Source organism: Cervus elaphus, chromosome 12 (assembly GCF_910594005.1).
Source record: "Cervus elaphus chromosome 12, mCerEla1.1, whole genome shotgun sequence".
Lineage (NCBI taxonomy): Eukaryota > Metazoa > Chordata > Mammalia > Artiodactyla > Cervidae > Cervus > Cervus elaphus.
This window is the reverse complement of record NC_057826.1, coordinates 19401799-19421058: the sequence shown is the minus strand read 5'-3', so window position 1 is coordinate 19421058 and position 19260 is coordinate 19401799. Positions and strand designations below refer to the sequence as shown.

At 43.2% G+C, this 19260-nt stretch overlaps 1 protein-coding gene and 1 non-coding gene across 9 annotated transcripts in view; both read left to right on the top strand.

The window, feature by feature from the left end:
- SIPA1L1 (signal induced proliferation associated 1 like 1) overlaps positions 1-19260 on the top strand; it is a 366852-nt gene that overhangs the window by 294481 nt on the left and 53111 nt on the right. For all 8 annotated transcript variants that reach the window (XM_043920090.1, XM_043920096.1, XM_043920094.1 and 5 more), the window contains 3 exons: positions 2124-2697; positions 3326-3600; positions 11768-12037. In XM_043920090.1, the coding sequence (XP_043776025.1) occupies positions 2124-2697; positions 3326-3600; positions 11768-12037 (1119 nt within the window). The remainder of the gene's footprint in view (positions 1-2123; positions 2698-3325; positions 3601-11767; positions 12038-19260) is intronic.
- On the top strand, positions 1177-1248 carry TRNAE-UUC. The gene has a single exon. It is a non-coding gene; the product is annotated as a tRNA-Glu (tRNA).

The following is a 19260-nucleotide window of genomic DNA, read 5'->3' as shown; positions in this document are numbered from 1 at the left end:
TAAACATTTTTCTCTCCTTGTTTAAAATAAAATCTCTGCTGTTTCTTGAGAAAGAATAATGATATGAAATTAGCAAGAGAAGAAATTGTCCATTTAAAAGGGAAAGATATTAAGTATTTCTGGGTCCTTCTGGGATTCCTCTTAGAAAAGCAAGTGAATCTGGATTTTAGCATCATCTGCTTGACTTGAAGGAAAAAAAAAAGATCAAATTAAAATTATACAGCTGTCAGCATTCAAGCCAGACAGTTCACATTAGGCAGGAAAAACTGCCTTTCTAATACTGATGTAATTAGCTATCGTGCAGATGGAGGTTTCTGTGAATTCTCATCTCCAGTTAGAAAATGGGATGTTGCCTGCCACCTTTCTTTGTCATGAAATGAACTAGGTAGTCTTTTTTTTTTTTTTTTAATAAATTTGTAAAAAGCCATTTTCAGAAATAGGCCATCTTGTGGCATATTCTGACAAAATATATAATTTGTCTCCTGAGGATGCTGATTTTTATTTATTTATCCTACTTTCACAAGCAGTAATCATTTTTGGAAAAGCGAAGCCAAGTATCTTCAAGCAAACCCTTGAAATAAAAAATTGTGCAAGTTTAATTTGAAAGTTGCATGCTCTTTGATTATGTCCTTTCGATTCTGAGAATTCTAGAGAAACAGATTCTGTATCCTTGGTACAGTTGCATAATTGATTCACTTTTAAATAATTGGATAATTTGAAAAGAGGATGTTTGATCTGTTAGAATCATCATTTCCAGTCCTCTCAAACTTTGTTCAGGTCCTGGAAGGAGATCTTGAAATATGATATAAAACACATTATACTGCCCCACTTTCATTTAATTCCTGTTGTTTTAGGAAAAACTTAAGTCTTTTTTCTTTTGATATTAAAAATAATAGATTAGTATAGATACTTGTAGATCCTTGTCTTGGACACAATTTTAGCAATATAGATGCAAAGGCAGTGACTGGAACAGGCTTTCTTAACTCAATCTTGCTTAAAGGAATGGGGCAAGGAACATCTTTTCCTTACCAATCATCAGAATCAAATACCAAAAGTAGAGAATTTGGACCAAAGAATAGCTTCATTTGAAAATATGGTTTTACCACATAAAAATGATAATCCTTTTCTCTTATCCAAATATCAAGTTTCATTTTAAAATTATGCTTTTGGGAGAATTCCCTGGTGGTCCAGTGGTTAGGACTTGGCACTTTCACTGCTGAGGCCCAGGTTCAGTCCCTGGTTGGGGAACTAAGATCCAGCAAGCTGTTTGGTGCAGCCAAAGCAATTTAATAAAAGATAATTTAAAAAATAAAATAAACTCATGCTTTTTGATCTGGTTGCTTAAGGCCTGACACATAGGAAAAAACAATATGTTTAATTTTTTTTTAATCCATTCCTCTTCTTTGGATACATATCTTTGGATATTTGCATTAGAAGATGACTTCTGTGGTCATCCTGTCTAAAATGGGGACTGCATTTGTGTTCCTCCAGAATCTGTGTTGTTTAGTCACTAAGTCGTATCTTGTCGTATCCATGGGACTCTTGTGACCCCATGGACTGTAGCCCACCAGGCTTCTATGTCCATGTGATTTCCCAGGCAAGAATACTGGAATGGGTTGCCATTTCCTTCTCCAGGAGATCTTCCCAACCCAGGTATCAAATCCGTGTCTCCTGCATTGGCAGGTGGATTCTTTACCACTGAGCTACCTGGGAAGCCCTACTATAAAACCTATACTTGTTCTGAAAGGTAGTTATAGTAACCACCCCTCCCCACTTGGGAATAATCACTAAGTATTTTAAATGCTGTCTCTTGTAAAGAATATTACAGTTAAATCTTTTTTTTCATGGAGTTATGGTTGATTTACTGCCTGTTAATGAAAGTTTTTACCTTAAGTTTTTGGGTATTTTGACCTAGAAAAAATGTTGTTTCCTAAGTCCTAAATACGATTGAATGGAAAAGTATGCTCGTGTTAAGCAGAAGTGTGTGTTGTTCCTTGTGGGAAGATGCCAGTTATTTTCCTTTTGAAGGATGTCTCTGTCATTGAGAGAGTGTATTTTATCTTCCTGCTGTGAGTCTGAGAAATATTGACCAGCCTCTTTCTCACTGGTCTTTCTCTCTGTAGTGTGGCTGTCACCAGGTCCAGAGACGTGCCTTCTTTTGGACCTCCCATCCCCAAAGGGGTCACCTTCCCTAAGTCAAATGTGTTCAGGGACTTCCTTTTGGCCAAAGTGATTAATGCAGAAAATGCTGCTCATAAGTCGGAGAAGTTCCGGGCCATGGCAACCCGGACCCGCCAGGAGTACCTGAAAGACCTGGCAGAGAAGAATGTCACCAACACGCCTATTGACCCATCCGGCAAGTTTCCGTTCATTTCTCTGGCCTCCAAGAAGAAGGAAAAGTCTAAGCCGTACCCAGGAGCTGAGCTCAGCAGCATGGGGGCCATTGTGTGGGCTGTCCGGGCCAAGGACTACAACAAGGCCATGGAGATGGACTGCCTCCTCGGGGTCTCCAATGAGTTTGTCGTCCTCATCGAACAGGAAACAAAGAGTGTGGTTTTCAACTGTTCCTGCAGAGATGTGATAGGGTGGACTTCAACCGACGCCAGCCTCAAAGTCTTCTACGAGAGAGGCGAATGTGTGTCCGTGGAGAGTTTCGTTAGCAATGATGACATCAAAGAGATTGTCAGAAGGCTTCAGGTCAGTGTTTTCCTTCCACTTACGTGCATGTCCCTTTTTCATCAAGCTTTCCATGCAGGTGAGAGCCAAGTTACAGAAGCCCGTCCTGTTTTATTAGGCCCTCTGAAAACTCCCTTCATGGTGGGAAGGAAGCCAGAGTTTATGTCACACTCGCTTCCCATCATTTTTTTCAGCAGGACAAGTAGCAGAACAAGTGGGGAAGACACCCTGACTGTGCATCTTTGTTGGAAACTCATTTGCATGTGACCTGATCCCATTGCCGTGGTGACTGATGATGTAGCCCAGCCAGTCGGCTTCAGCGGGTGAAAACAGTTGTTGGATTGAGTATCTGCTGCTTTGAATGTCTTAAGGGCAAAATGAGTAGCAGAACACCCATTTTTCTTCACTGCCAGCTCCCTGTAGGTCTCTGTTAGAGGTTTCATTGTAACTTCAGAGAAGCCATTGAGTTCTTTGGACACAACAAGTGTGTTCCTTTGGGCCTAATGAATGGAGATTAGTGAAGGCAAAATAACCAGCCTGCTCTTCAGCTGGCGTTAGAGTATTCAGAAATAACCCTGCTGGCCACGCATACCACTTAAGACCCTAGTGGGTTCATCAGACTGTGATGTCTTTTGTGTTCTTTGTCTAGTTCGTGTCAAAAGGCTGTGAATCGGTGGAGATGACCCTGCGAAGGAATGGGCTGGGACAGCTCGGCTTCCATGTCAACTACGAGGGCATCGTGGCGGATGTGGAGCCCTACGGCTATGCCTGGCAGGCAGGGCTGAGGCAGGGCAGCCGGCTGGTAGAGATCTGCAAGGTGGCCGTGGCCACTCTGAGCCACGAGCAGATGATCGACCTCCTGAGAACATCGGTCACAGTGAAGGTCGTCATCATCCCCCCACATGACGACTGCACCCCGCGGAGGTAGGTCTGAGACTCCGGGGCCATTGGTGTAGCGTGGAGAACATTCCCCAACTGGGTGGGCGTGTAGGGGGGCGTGTGAAGAGCGCTAGGTTACAGGCGATGCTGAAAGTTCCCTCCACGGAAGGTCTGACTCAGGACACAGCTCCCTTTCAGCATGTGGCAACAGCAGCTGGAAGGAATCACCAGTTTGGACCATTCCCAGGATTTACATCTCTGGGTATATAAAGTCACCGTCAGAGACAGAGAAGTCTGGTAAATATCCCCTTTAAACATCTTGCTCCAGTAGCTGAGAAACATGGAACATTTGATGTTAAGAGACACTCAGCATGACAAACTGTCAGACTCTTTTCTTTTGTGTTCCGTGACCCTGCTTCTTCTGCATCTCCCATTTGTAGCCAGTTGCTGTCCAGAACTCTTGAAGTACTGTTTTTGACCCCTGCTGTCTCAGCCTGGAGGGCTGAATGTGACTTCCCAAGCTTTTTCTTAAGTGTATCTGCATGTGTCAGAAATCGACTTCAGAGAAGCTAGCCCCGCTCTTGATGCCGGGACAGTGTAGTTCCCCAACTTCACAGAGGGGAGCCCAGGAGCTCCCCGCCCCTCCCAGCTTCTGCCAAGCCTGCAGCACTGTTGAAAATTTAATTTCTCTGTCTCTGGGGAGATTTCCTGATGGAACAGATTTAATCAACTGTTTCTTTCCTCCTTTGAACATGCACATGCTATTTTTGCTAGGTTTTTTTTTTTTTTCCAATCTGTTAGTTTGGTTTAAACCCGTTATTTTCTAAGAGTTCCTCTTAGGCTTTGGCAATTAATGCTTAGACTTTCTAAGGCCAAGACAATATTCTTATGCTATTTTTCCCCCCAAAACAGGACCAGTCCTGCACCTGAGCTTTTATAGATTCACGAATGTCAAATGATAGAATGTGTAAACAGTTAGGATGGGTTATTTATGCTATTTAAAAAGTAAGCAGCAATGGCAGTATCAGTGTACTTCAGTTCTTCAGACCAAGTGTTACAGGCCAGACTGTGCTCAGGATGGTATTTAGTACTGCTTACCTCCTAGGTGGATGTGCCGATGTCAGAGTGTGGTGAAAATCCCCTTCTCTGATAGTTTTAAGAACTGCTCCCTTTCTGATGACTGGATTTCCCTGGAAACCAAAATTTATATCCAGAACTTTTTGTTTTAGCTATTTCGAGGGCAGGGAGGGTTTATTCTGAAACTACCTTCATTTCCTCAAGCACATAGTATAAATGTTAAGTATTTTGCTTAACTGCAATTCAAGAATGACTCGAGTGCAATCGGAAAGGCAACTAGGTCCTTGCAGCACTCTCCAAGTGCTCTGTGATCCTCTTTCTCTTTTTTTGGCCTGTTTTCCATCCCATTGTCTCTGCTGTGAATTGTCTACTTAATAGTCTATATGTCTAAGCAGTCACTGATAAACTGGAGAAAATAACCAAGCCATGTAACTTGCCCGGGCTTCCCTGGTAGCTCAGCTGTTAAAGAATCCACCTACAATGCAGGAGACCCCAGTTCAATTCCTGGGTTGGGAAGATCCGCTGGAGACAGGATAGGCTCCCCACTCCAGTATTCATGGACCCCCCCCCCCCCCCGCCCCCGGTGGCTCTGTCGGTAAAGAATCCATCTGCAATGCGGGAGACCTGGGTTGGGAAAATCCCCTGGAGAAAGGAACAGCTACCCACTCCAGTATTCTGGCCTGGAGAATTCCAAGGACTATATAGTCCATGGGGTCGCAGAGAGTCAGACACGACTGAGTGACTTTCACTTTCACTTTTCATATAAACTGACAGCCTTAGGTACAGAGGCTGCTGGTCTAAGGACTAATCTACTCAAAAGGAAGCCTGTTGGTCGTCAGATGCCATCTGTCTGCTCAGGGGTCCTTCCCTTGTTTCTTGGCTCTTCAGTTCATGGGGAGAGACAAATAGATGTGTATGTGAGAGGAAATGGGATGGAATGGGCAACATTACTGACACTGAACTGTGAATAGTAGTTACTAGAAAGATGGGTCCATGGCAGGAGGTGGTTTGTCTACCACAGAATACTAGACTAGATATATTTGCTGTGTGTATTGATAAAAACAAGTAATATTTGCTGAGTTATTACTTTAATATTCCAGGCCCTAGAAAAAAGCACTTTTATATGGATTAGCAAATTTAATCCATGTAACATCCCTGTGAAGTAATAGTATTAATATTACTCCTAGTTAAAGGAAACCCACAGCCAGAAAGGTTAGTAACTCCCCAGCCTCATCTGGCAAATCCAGGTCTAACTTGAGAATCCAAACTCTTAGCTTTGTATGCTTGGGACAGAAATCCTTTCCCTATGTACCAGTGGAAGCAGGATATGCTGGTAAACTGGCTTTCTGGGGGAAAGAACCTTGGTTTGTAGTATTTGCTGATTCCCACGGTGCAGATACTCCCGCTGTGGCCGATTTCAAGCTACCAACATGCCACCCCTGAATGCACACTTGGGATGGATGCTCAGAGTCTGATCCTACAAACCAGGGCTGGCTGGCTCCAGCACAGCCTTTGTGGATAAGCTGTATTTTCCTTCATCGCCCCTTATGGCTTCTGGGGCATCATTGTCATCCTCTAGTAGCCACAGAGCCAGCAGTGCTGGGGACAGAAGAGTGTTAGGAACCTGCCCCCATGAAGGTGTGGGATGGGGGGCTGATGAGCGCACTGCACAGCCCCGCGGGCCTCGGAGATGCACTGTGGCCCTTTCACTAGAGTTTCCACCTGAGACACCATGACCGACCTTCTAGGTGGGTCTATAATGATGCCCTGCATGCCTCTGGAGGACCAGAAGCCCGCTCTCCCCTTCCCTCCCTTAGAGACAACTTCAAAGGAACAGCTGAAGCATTAACACCTTGCTACAATTTTCAGCAAAATAAGATAATGCTCTTCTGTCACTTTTTTTTCCTCTCCTCCGCACTTCACACTCCCACGACTGTTTTGCTCGCAGCTAATTTCTCTGCTCTTTGACTAGTCACTCTCCCCTCTGTCAGCTGGTGCTGCCGCTCCAGGGCCAGGAAGAGCAGGCCTCCTGGAAACACGCTGCCCTCCCTCCCCCGCTGCGTGTTTCTCAGGGTCCCTGGGACCCTGGGGTCAGAGGGCCCAGGCTCTAGCATGGGGATTGTATGTAATCACCAACATCCATGTATGCTCACACGGAGGCATAACTAGTTTTGGAAAGGCAAAGTTTTTTTTTGTTTGTTTGTTTTTAATGAAAAGGCCAGTTAAACAACAATAAAGTGGGGCTTCAGCAACACCTGTAAAGTCCAACTCTTCTCCTTGTCCTCAGGAAACAGGCAGACCCTCCATGATTGCTCCCACAGGAAAGTGTATTAAAGAGAAGATGGGACAGGGGAAGTAAAGCAAAATTCCTGAGGCCCTACTATGTACTGGGTTTTTTAAAAAGTCTTCATGGCAGCCTCATTTCCATTGAAACAGTGAGCAGAATGAGGGTTGCAGAGGTTTAGTAACTGTGCAGAGAGTGAGCATGGGCAACTAGGGTGATGGCATGATGGAAGCAGTCCTGCAGAAACAGGTTTGGGATTTATCTGTGGACTTCCCCAGAAGGCTCCCCCCAGGGAGTGAGATGTCGCACTGCTTGGGGGAGCCCCCACCCCGTCCATCGCCAGTGGGAGTGTATGACCAGCTCTATGTCTTGGTGTCTGTGACCACCGACTCGAGCAGACATTCTTGTGGCAAGATGAGAAACACCTAGATAGCAGATTCGGTTGGGATGCTCTGAATGGTATTGCGTGGGAGTGGTGGCCCTTCATTCTGCTGAGGGTCACCAGCCTTTGGATTATTTTTTTAATTGAAATATAGTTGGTTTACGTTGAGTGTTAGTTTCAGATGTACAGCCATGATTCAGTTAATTTATACATATATATATATATTCTTTTTCAGATTCTTTTCCCTTATAGGTTACTACAAAATAATTGAGTATACAGTTCCCTGAGGAAAGCAATCAAGGGCCATTCAAGTGGAAAAGCTAAAAACAAATTACCTGAAAGGACCAAATTACTTTTTAAGTAAGAATTGATTGCAAAGGTTTTTTCCTCATTTTAAAAAACAAGTATTGCAACGTGCAGCAGCATCCTGCTTTAGAGTGAGAAGGGCTGTTAGAAACCATCTGGTTCAAGTCTCTGATTTTTTTAGATGAGGAACTTTGGTTCAAAGAAATTAAGTTGGTTTTTTTTTTTTTATTCCCAAGCCAAAATCACATGTTTTATTAGAGATATAGCTGTCCCCAAGCACCCAACTTTTCTGATTCAAGAGTCCAGTATTGTGATGGTCTGTTCAGTATACCACTCAGCTGATTTTCTATCTGTATTTCTTAAGGTCTTAAGGATGAAGGAGAGAGCAATGGGTAGTAAGAAATTAAAGGAAAAAGTTAGAATAAAAAAGCTAAAAAAAGAAAGAAGATGGGGTGACTTCAATGAAGTTAGGGTTTCAGCTTGTCACTTTGTGTCACTTTTAGTACTTAAAGTTTAATTCCTGTTGATTGTAGCTCTTTGAGAACTGTTGGTATTTTGTCATGGGCTATGCCCCAAATGAAATGCAATAGTCAAATGTAAGATGAAGTTTGGGGATCTGGAATAGAGATATTCTTTAGTTAGTGACTGAAATAAGACTAACCTACAAGTAGACTTATTCTGTGGATTCAAATCCTGGCTCTGCCACTTCTTCTTGGCTGTGTAGTCTTTGCAAATTAATCTCTGCAGGCCTCCATTTCCTCATCTGATCCACAGGGATAGTGATACTCAGACCTGAGAGTTGTTACAGCAGAGCCAGATTAGTGCTAGCCAGTCATGAGCTGTAAGCATCATGAGTTTTTGCTGTTCAATGCCAGAGTTTACTTGGAGTAACACGATACAAATCCCTCTGTGAATTTTCACGTGTGTCATGAAAAGCCAGCTTTTATCTTTGTCCTTCAGTGTACTGCCCGCTTCTGGATTCCATATATCATTCTTATATTTTACAGAGATGAGTAAGGGAGCAGAAGCTAGTGGTGGCCTGCCGCCATGGAGGGCAGTCAGAAGTGGCAGGATGGCAAGGGCTTAGCCCTGTGAAATCTTTGCTTTTCTGTCTCTGTAAATGCATCTTCCCCCCCTGCTTTGGCCTTATCATGCTTGATTCTATAATTATGGAATATGCAGAAGGTTTCTAGTAATATGCTAAGAGCAGTGGGGATGAAATATAGACTACAGAGAAGACAAAATCTCTGGCTTAATGAGATCTTTTGACCAGTTTTAGTTTTAAATGTGATGCAGCTTAAAGAGTACTTGAACTAGAAGAAAATAGAGTAATTACCAATTGCAAGTCTTCCATTTTACAAAGAAACTAAGGCCCCAAAGCAGATATTGTCTATTTGGTATTATGTTATTATTGTTTCTATTTTATTTATTTACTTACTTTTCTATCCTGATGCATTATGGGCTGCAATCAGCCTATGAAGGTATAGAATTAAAATTCATTGAGGGGATCTCTGTGGATGTGTGGAAGGGGGGTGGGGAAAGGGAGAAGGTAAATTGAAAACTGGCCTGGGGGAAATTTTTGAAAAGTTAATAAAGGATATGTAGTAAAGTTCGGTACATACACATGTAAATCCATGGCTGATTCATGTAAATGTATGGCAAAAACCACTACAATATTGTAAAGTAATTAGCCTCCAACTAATAAAAATAAATGAAAAAAAAATAAAGTTTGGTACATATTCTGTATTTGTGTTGGTTCCTTGCAGCCGACAGAAAGGGGTGTAGATGGTATGGTCCATTGAGTTTATAAGTTAAATAGACCATCGCAGAGGAAAAGCAAAGCTCACCATAATTTTGAGGTGGAGAGAAATTTTTCCATGCATTATCATAAATTTGTGTTAAGATTCTTTTGGCAAGCTACAACATTCTTGCATTGTATTTCCTGATCCAGAACCCTAGATAATGTATGATCAGAAATGAAAGGTTCATATATACTATGGTAGCACCTGTGTTAACAGCCAACCATGTGGCGATGCATATTTTTGTCAGAAATATTGAATCAAAGCTGGATACTATATCAGAGCCTAAGGTGAAAATCCGTCATTTCAGAGAAAAGGATTATGTAAGAAGTCAGTAACTTCTGAAAGTAATGTCAAGTGGGCCATACAGTGTTCTGCAAACTGCAGGGTGTAACTCTTAAAAAGACCATGTTTAAGAGGTTGTATCCAGTGTATTTTTTTCTTTAATGAAACGGATTAACACGGAATATAGCAGAATGGAAGCTATCAGAGGAGGGTTGTGTGTATTTATGGTTGTGCTGTATCACAGTATAAAATGTATTTGTCATTCAGATTGTGGTCCAAAAAGTTCAAAAGCCATTGTCATCCAAGCATAAAAGAGGCACAGCAGAGTCTTGGGCATAGGGTCAGATTAGGGGTGACCTAGGCTTTGGCGGGGGTTGGAGGGAGTGGCAAAGAAGCTCCAAGCAGAGGTGCCCGTTAGAGACTTGGGCTGAGACTGAGGAGGGCAAGGACCCCAGCAAACCCACGTGTCCAGAAGCGGCGCTTTTCAAAACCTGTGGCTGTCATGAGGGTGAGGGAAAGAACCTTTGTGATTGTTGGGAGTCTTACCCTGAAATACACGGGCAAGGTCATGAGCAGGGGGGACCATTCCATCGTGCTCATTTTCCCACCAACAAGAGCCCCTTCCCCAGATGAAAACCAGGCCTCCAGCTGGAGGCTCTATGGACGTGCCTGTCCAGTACAAGAGCCTTGAGCCATCTGTGGCTACAGAGCCATTGTAACGTGGCTGGTCCCAAAGGAGCTGTGCCCCAAGTGTAAAATGCACTCCAAGTTTACAAGGATGTAAAATCTCTCGTTAATTTTTTAAATACTGATTTATTGATCGCTTGTTGAAATGATAGCATTTTGGATATATTGTGTTAAGTAAAATGTATTCTTGAACTGAATTCACCTGCTTCATTTTGCTTTTGTGATGTGTCTGCTGGACGTTTGAAGATTATGTACATGGCTTCTGTCGGTGGCTCCTACTGTATTTCTGTTGGACGGCGCTGGTCTGGACTTTCCTTATGCTGCCTCTAAATATCCTCTTAAAGGACTGTTTTGCTATTACTCTTAACCTTTCCTTTCGAGATTTTTCCACATGCTTCTCAATCTTCGAAATGTCTTTAAGAAAAAATGTCTTTTTTTCTCCCACTTAGTGATTAAATTCAAATGCACACTTTGAGTTAATGCTTTGGTGAGAATAGATTTTTTTTTTTTCCCCTCCCAGTAATTTGCCTATCAGTCAAGTCAGTAATGGATTGAACCTTCCTTGGTTGTTTGGGGAAAGGGACTAGAAAGTGGGTTCCTCCTTTCTTAAGGTTTGGGGATTGGGGCGATGGCACAAAAAAAGGGTAAAATGATGGGAGACAGTTGTGTGCCCGCCATTCATTTCACTCAGGCTGCTGCCTGGGGCCGGCCCTGCTATGAGAGATTTCTGGCTTTCAGGGAGCTGGGGGGAGGCCTGATTTTAGATTATGCTTTGTTCCCCAGCAATTTGATAATTTTTTATTTGATAATTGCTAATTTCAATAACTGGCACTTTTTTTTTCTCCTCCTGAGCTAAATTTGGCTCTCGGTTTGGATTTCAAGATTTCTCCCTACTTATTTTTGACTGTTGGGATCCCAAGAAATTCAAAACTATATACCCTTTTCGATCCTTAATCATAAGGGAAGGATCTAAAGCTTCCTTGTGATTAAGGATGTAAAGCCGCCTGTTTCCTCCGAGGCCCCGTCTTAGAGGTCTGCTCCCCCCCATATACTGTCCTGGCACCTTCCGTCCCCAGGTCACAATGCCAACTCTACCCCTGCTCCACCCGCACCCCCCCACCCCCACCAGGGCGACCACAGGTCTCACTGTCTGTCCAGGATTCCATATCTCAAGTCCAGTATTTGGAACTGAGCAAAGGAAAATATGGGTATAATGCTTCTGCGGATTCTGGTTTTTGAAAGGAAAATGATTGTAGGGCTTCATGATTGAAAGATGGTTTGAAACCAGAAATGAAGTGTTTGATGCGTTTTAACTGTTCATGAGAATCCGTGTGGTTCTTCCAACAAGCAGAAGCAATATTGACGTTTCTTCTCTCTATACCCTCCCCCTAGGAGTTGCTCTGAGACCTACCGCATGCCAGTGATGGAGTACAAAATGAACGAAGGGGTGTCCTACGAATTCAAGTTTCCCTTTCGAAATAACAACAAGTGGCAGAGGAATGCCAACAAGGGGCCGCATTCACCTCAAGTCCCGTCCCAGGTGCAGAGTCCCATGACCTCGAGGCTGAACACCGGGAAGGCGGACGGGAAGATGCCTCCTCCGGAAAGAGCCGCCAACATCCCCCGCAGCATCTCTAGCGATGGGCGCCCGCTGGAGAGGCGGTGAGTGTGTCTTTCAAGGTTTGCCCTGAATCTCTGCCCCAGATTTAAATATCTCCAGGCCCAGAAGTACCAGTGTTTGAGCTGCCCATATTTTACTAGAAATCAAAAATTAAAACTGAGATGCATGCACTAGTGGTCTTCAAACCATGGTAGCATTCTGAAGCCAGCAGGGTAAATGAAGATGTGTTCCAGCAAAGCATTTGGCCTTGTGTAATGGCATCTGGGCTTTGCTCTTTCATTTTGCTGTGATACCAACAGAAATCATCATTGCATACTTAGGAGCCGTATGAACTAGAACTTGTCAGTCACTTTGAGGTGACATTGACCACATCATCATCTTTGACCTGTAGAGGATTAGTGATATGATTGCAGCAACAGAAGGTTTTTGGTTGAGTGTCTATGTTTGTGTTTGTGTTACTTTGTTATAAAGAATTGTGAGACGGGAAAGCCGCTAGTGTAGTACAAACATACTTTCCACTGCTCTGAATGCAGAAGAAAATAGTGGATGTTAGAACACTCAGTCCTGAGTAAAGTAATTAAAAAGAGCAGGTAGGGATTGAGGGATCCCAGAAAGTAACAGACCAAGGTTGGTCGTTAATCCTCACAGATCATATCTGGTTAATTCTTTCTTAACCAGGATGCCCTAGCATTTTGTCTCAAATTCACTACAAAATGCAGCACCATGAACTAAGAACCTAGGGCAAAAATTATAAGTGCTCTTAAAATGTGAATACATATGGACTGTATAATTTTAAGTCATTGTACTGTAAATTCAGACACTCCAAATTACCTCGACTACAGTTTAACACAGTAATCTGCTAGTCCTCTGCTAGAAGAAGCTGACTTCTTTCTGTACATGTACTGCCCTTTCCCCATCATTGTGCTTGTCTTGATCACACCTCTGTGTGTTTTTGTGGTACCCACTCTGCAGAGGGGATCAGGAACCCTCAGAGCTGGCAGGGAGAAGTCTCTGTTCCAGAAGCTGCTGTGGAATGAAGAAAGCTCCCTATGGAGCCAAAATGTGAGCCTGACTCCAGCCAGAACAGGGCGCCAAGGAAAACGTCCCAGCGATGCTTCAGAAGTCATTGGTTCAGACTGAGAGCAGAAAGTTGGAGGTTTTCAAAACCACACTATGATGTCTTTTATCTTAAAAGACATAAAACATTGACACTTAACTATTTCAGAAACACTAGAATACCATGTAGAAATAATCTGATCAAAACAAAAACAGACAAGCAAAAAAAAAAAACCCTAGTTGTCTTTCTAAAATTCCTCATATAATCCTGGGGATTTATTTACAGAGCCTTGCTATTTATCTCAATAAAAGATTCGTCTCCCAAAGTGGCTACATTCCCATCTGGACTCCTCTTGCTTTCATTATTTTCAGGAAGGAATAGCATCCAAGTGATTGCTGAATAAATTCTTTGTTCTGCACATCCCAAACTTGGCTCCCTCTGAGGTGTGTGTTAACTGGAATTCATGATTTGGCCCACATTTTGAAAGATGAACCTAGGAAACCGTTGTTTAGAGAAGGACCTTTTGTTCCTCTCAATGCTATTTTCTTTCTTTCCAAGACAGTCATCAGGAATTTACGAGTGAAATCAGTTTCACGTTATTTTATATGATATTCCATATAATAAAATAGCAGAATGTATTTTGATCCCATGTTGAATTTAATTTCTGCAACAGAAACTAAAGCTTATGGCTGAATGTACTGACCTGCGAAAGTGAAAATATTTTTTGTAGCTTCTTATCCTCTCAGGATGCAGGCAAGTGCTATAGAATGCATCACTCCATTTGTAGAAGTTCTTTCTGTGGATGTTTTTTCTTTCTGTGGATGTTTGTGTGTACCTTTCCCATAACTCTATCCAAAGGATAGGGAATTCTCATGCTCTCCCTGTAAGACTGTAATAGCCCTGTGGCTCTCCAAGGCATAAGATGAAACTGGCAGAAGTGAGGCTACCAATGGTTTTTGGAAAATTTGACCCCTACCAAGTCTTCTTAGTTTCAGATATCCTTTAAGACACTGGACTAGGATTTCAGATCTAACGATGGAGGGCTTGTAACGCTAAGCTCTAAATTTTCAGATTATTTGTCTCCTCTTCATTTTGAAGGGTATGGAATTAGATGGCTGTTCTCTCGCAAAAATTTAAGAGTTTAATGTCCTATCCCATCATTCCTAACTTTCAGTAAAGCATTATTTCTTATTTAAGTTTTAACTTTGAGGCATACATAGAAGGTACTGTTTGAGAAATAGTACCGAGTGAGTATTCAGTAGACTCCTGACATTCACCAGGAATACTTCCCGAGTCCTCCATTAAGACCTAGAGTCATAAAATAGACCTGAGAATATCATTTCCTCCATGAAACATAGTAAAATAAAACTAAAAATTTTAAGCATTCCCTTCCTAGTTCTACTGAGAACAAATTACCTTACTGCAACATGGATGTGATGCTCCTGGCTATCCATACCTCCCCATCTGACTCTCCCCCTTCATCCCAGCCCTGCCCCTAGATACCATTTGCCTTTGTACCTGGGCCGTCTGTAGAGTGATACGGACCTTTCAGATGAATCATAAGTGGTCAAAACAGATGCCAAGGTCTGCCGTTCCCTGAACCTTACCTTACCAGTAGTAGTATATGCCTGATACTGAGACTAAAGGATGGTCCCTTGGTATCAGTATAGGATTGGTTCAGAACCTCCCTGGATACCAAAACCTGCAGCTGCTCAAGTCCTGTAATTAACCCTCACATCCTCAGCAGGTCTGCAGATCATGAACATAGTAGTATATGCATTGAAAAAAATTTCCTGTAGAAGTGAGCCTATGCAGTTCAAACCCATATTGTTCAAGGGTCAGCTATATTGCCTTTACGTGGTTGGTTTGTTTCATTTATTTTTCTCCCCCAGGTCAGGCAAGTTGTATTAAACTGTAGAGAACCAGCTTATTTAGGATGAAGTGTGCAGCCACCTCAAGCCTACTCTGCACATGCTACACAAATCTGCCTACTTCATTCACCACGACTGGACACAGCACAATTCATTTTAAATGAAAACTGAATATACTGCTTGTAGAAACTTAATTTACTGCTTGTAGAAGCATAGTTTTCTTGAATTGTATGCAAGTTCCCAGACTTAACGGTCATTAGAAACAAAGAAAAAAATACTTGTGGAACAGATTATCCTTTTTCACAATTTTTATGACAAACTAAAAGGTGTTGTTCCTATTTGGAGTTTCTAACAAGAATTATTTAACTGAATTTTGCTCTCTATACATTGATTAGAGAAACTGATACAGTAGGAGTAGATGACCCATTTGCCATCTAAATAGAATAAAGTCTGATTAGATTTGGTTTAAATATAAGAGCTTTATGCTATCTAGGTGGCCTTTCAAGTGTATAATTTTATGGTATTTGTGGGAGAAGTTCTTATTGACAGAATTATTATTTTTGTTCAGTAGCTAAATTGTGTCTGATTCTTTTTGACCCCATGGACTGCAGCATGCCAGGCTTACTGTCTGCATCAGGTGGCCAAAGTATTGGAACTTCAGCATCAGTCCTTCCAATGAATATTCAGGGTTGATCTCCTTTAGAATTGGCTGTTTTGATTTCCTTGCTGTCCAAGGGACTTTCAAGAGTCCCAGCACCACAATTCAAAAGCATCAAGAATTGACAAAATTAATATTTAACAAAAACAGTTGATATGGTGCAATCTCTATTTTGGCCTCAAATATATCTTGAGTGTAAGGATAGTACTGAATTTAAGTTAGCTGGCTGTGGTACACTGAACTTAACACATTACTCTGTTTAAACATAATATGGGATTAGTAATACAACCCTGATCGGTGTTAATATGCTCAGAAAAGCTTAAGTATTTTGGGGGTTTTGCATAAACAACAGGCATGTTGGCATATAAAAGAATTTTCCTTTCTCCTTTTTGTAGATGAAGTATTGCCAAGCTTTCTATAAATATTTAGAGTCAGATCATACTGAACCAATGCTGCTTTTGCATTTTACCTGGATGCCATCCTCTCCCCCTTTCTCCACTGCATTTAGCTTTCAGCAGCTGGATGGAATGTTGCTTCCTAAACAGTTACAGCTGACTACACTTGCAGCCTCCCTAATGCCCTCCTCTGCAGATGTCTGCACCATGCAGGGCATGAAGATCGTGCCTAGAGGATATTGTTGAAACAAACGCAAATAGTTCTTCTATTTCTGTTTCAGTATCCATTAACAAAAATTCCCCTTCCCCCACCCCTAGGCCCTTACCATTCTACTTTCTGTGATTTTGACTATCTTGGTACCTCACATAAATAGAAAATTTACCTTAGTGGAATCATCCACTGTTTGTCCTTTGGGGACTGGTTTATTTCACTTTAGCATAATGTATTCAGGCTTCATTCATGTTGCAGCATATGTTGAGTTTTCCTTCTTGCTTATTAGCTCAGGCTACTGTAACAAAATACCATAGATTCAGTGGCTTATACAACAGACATTTACTTGTGGAGTCTGGAAATTCCAAAATCAAGGTTCCAAAAGGTGTGATTCTTGGTGAGGACCCTCTTCTTGGCTTGTAAAAAGCACCTTCTTGCTGTGTCCTCACATGGCAAAGAGAGGAAGCTCTGGTTTCTTGCCCCTCTTATAAGGGCACTCATTGCATCATGGGGGCTCCACCCTTATGACCTCATCTTAACCTAATTACCTCCCAAAGGCCCCACCTCCTAATGTCATTACACTGGGGTTAGGATTTCAACACAGGAATTCGGTGAGGAGTGAGGGCGGGGGGATCCCCAGGTGGCACAGTGGTAAAGAATCCACCTGCCAGTGCAGAAGCCGCAGAAGACAGAGGTTTGATTCCTGGGTCAAGAAGATCCCCTGGAGGAGGGCATGGCAACCCACTCCAGTGTTCTTGCCTGGATAATCCCATGGACAGAGGAGCCTGGCTGGCAAAGAGTCAGACACAACTGAGCACACATGCACACGGGTGGGTGAGGGGCACATTAAGTCCATAACCTTTCCCTTTTTCAAGAATGAGTAGTATTCCATTGTATGTATGTACCACATTGCTTATCCATTCATCCATTAATGGACACTTGGGTAAATCAGTTTATAAAATTCAAAAGAAGGTAAAAGTGAAACACTATAATCTGATAAAGTCATAGAATTGAAGCTTAGATTTAAGTAGAATTTTTGCTTTTTATTGACTTAATTGCCCCAGCTCTCCAAAGGAGTGAATGCACTCTGGCATCCACACTGGCATCACTTTAGATGATTTGCAAGTTCACACTTTTAGAGTGGACTTTCCAGGTGGCACTAGTGGTAAAGAACCTGTCTGCCAATGCTGGAGACCCAAGAGATGCGGATTCGATTTCTGGGTCAGAAAGATTCCTTGGAGGAGGGCGTGGTGACCTATTCCAGGATTCTTGCCTGGAGAATCCCATCAACAGGGGAGCCTGGCAGGCTACAGCGCATGGAGTCCCAGAGAGTCAGACACGACTGAAGCGACTTAGCACACACTCACGCACTTTTAGATTAGAGTGTGATTAGAGTGTGAAGGTGTTTTCTATTCAAGCATTCGGGAAAGGGACGCAGTGGCCTGAGCCTGGCACGCCTCCCAGCTCCCTTTCTTTTACAAACCGTAGAGTGGCCCGGGGAACAAGCCCAGGGTACTATAAAGCCGAGGTACTGTAGTTACTGTGTTCAATCTGAGCTGGTCGGACAGGCCTGGCACATAGTGCGTCTTAGAAACTGGTAGTTGCCATCTTCCTTGGTGTCGTTTTGTGGGTACTCTTCTAAATACAGCTGCCTGGGGGTGGAAGGGGGCTCTAGTTCCAGTTGGGGCTTAGGGGAGAGGATAGAGCTAGCCAGACCGGGCTCATGAGTCAGTCTGCAGCTAATCCAGGCCATGCATGTGGTGTGAGTCAGTGTGTTTGCAAGGAGCGGGTTGTGCCGTCTTGAGCACCAGCTAACCTCGGTGAGACGGAGGATGAGTTCAGGAGACCTGCTGTGCTGGGAACAATCGTGGCGAGCTGTGCAGTTGTGGAAGGAAATGCTGCAAAAACCATCCGGTGAGTTGGAATAGCCTGAGAGATGAGTTTGAAAAAAGCTGGGAAGGGCAGCAAGGTGGCCAGTGGGCGTATTGTTCTGTGTGTCAGAGAGTTGTTCTTCTGAATGTGTCTAGCAGTGGGGTCTTGCCCTCATCCCTTTTAAGGGAGTTCTGTGTTAGGAGCCACCCAGGGAGGCTGGCCTGCTCACACCTTATGGGAAGGGTCTGAAGGGCCCATAGTGGCCCTGAGGCTTCCTCCAGAAGCACCCCTTGTCCACGGCCCACACCTGACGAGGGGCAGGCCTTCCCAGAAGCCAGATGCGACCCGTGTCCTGCTGTAGCCCTCACTCTTGTGAGAAGGTAGCAGGCGTCCTAGGCCCTTTGTCCAACGAGGGCACATAACCCATACAGACACATTTACCATCAGGAATTTCAACAACTCTCAGGGGTAAAAAAAAGTGTATCCTGCTCCCTTATATCTGAAACCACTGACATGTTTTCTTTAACATGTGTCGATTGCACCGCGCGTGTATAAATATGTGGAAATTAGTGATGCTGAACACAGGTGAGCCACCTAGACCTACCCCACAGTCATCAGTGTGAAATTTTGCCATAAGCCTCTTATTGAGAACCTGGGATAATGACCAGTCTGACCACGGTCTGCCTCCACTCGTGGAAATCCCTCCGTGTGGTGAGAAAGTGGCAGTCTGCCATCCGACTGTCGTTAAAATATTGGCCACTCCAGTATTCTTACATGGAAAATTTCATGGACAAAGGAGCCTGGTGGACTATAGCCAGTGGGGTCGCAGAGAGTCCGGCGTGACTGAGTGAGCGTGAACAGAGACTTCGGGCACTTGCACAGAGCGGGTGGGGGTCTTAGGACCCCTTGAGGAAGGGGCACACCAACAACCAACAGCATAGAGGCCATCCCCGCGTTCTGCATTGTGGCTTCTGCATCCCTGTTTTTGTGTGATGCAACGGGATTGAGTTTATTTTTAGTTTCTTCCAATTTGTAAAAGCCTAGCATGCCCCAGGAGACCACTTAACTTCTCCTCACCAAAGGGTTTGGTTGTGACCCTCTTCATGAAGTATTTGAACATTGGTGAAGGGAAGAACCAACTAAAATTCAAGAGGCTAGTATTTGTGGTGGGCTAACAGATTCTTTCTATATGGAAATCTC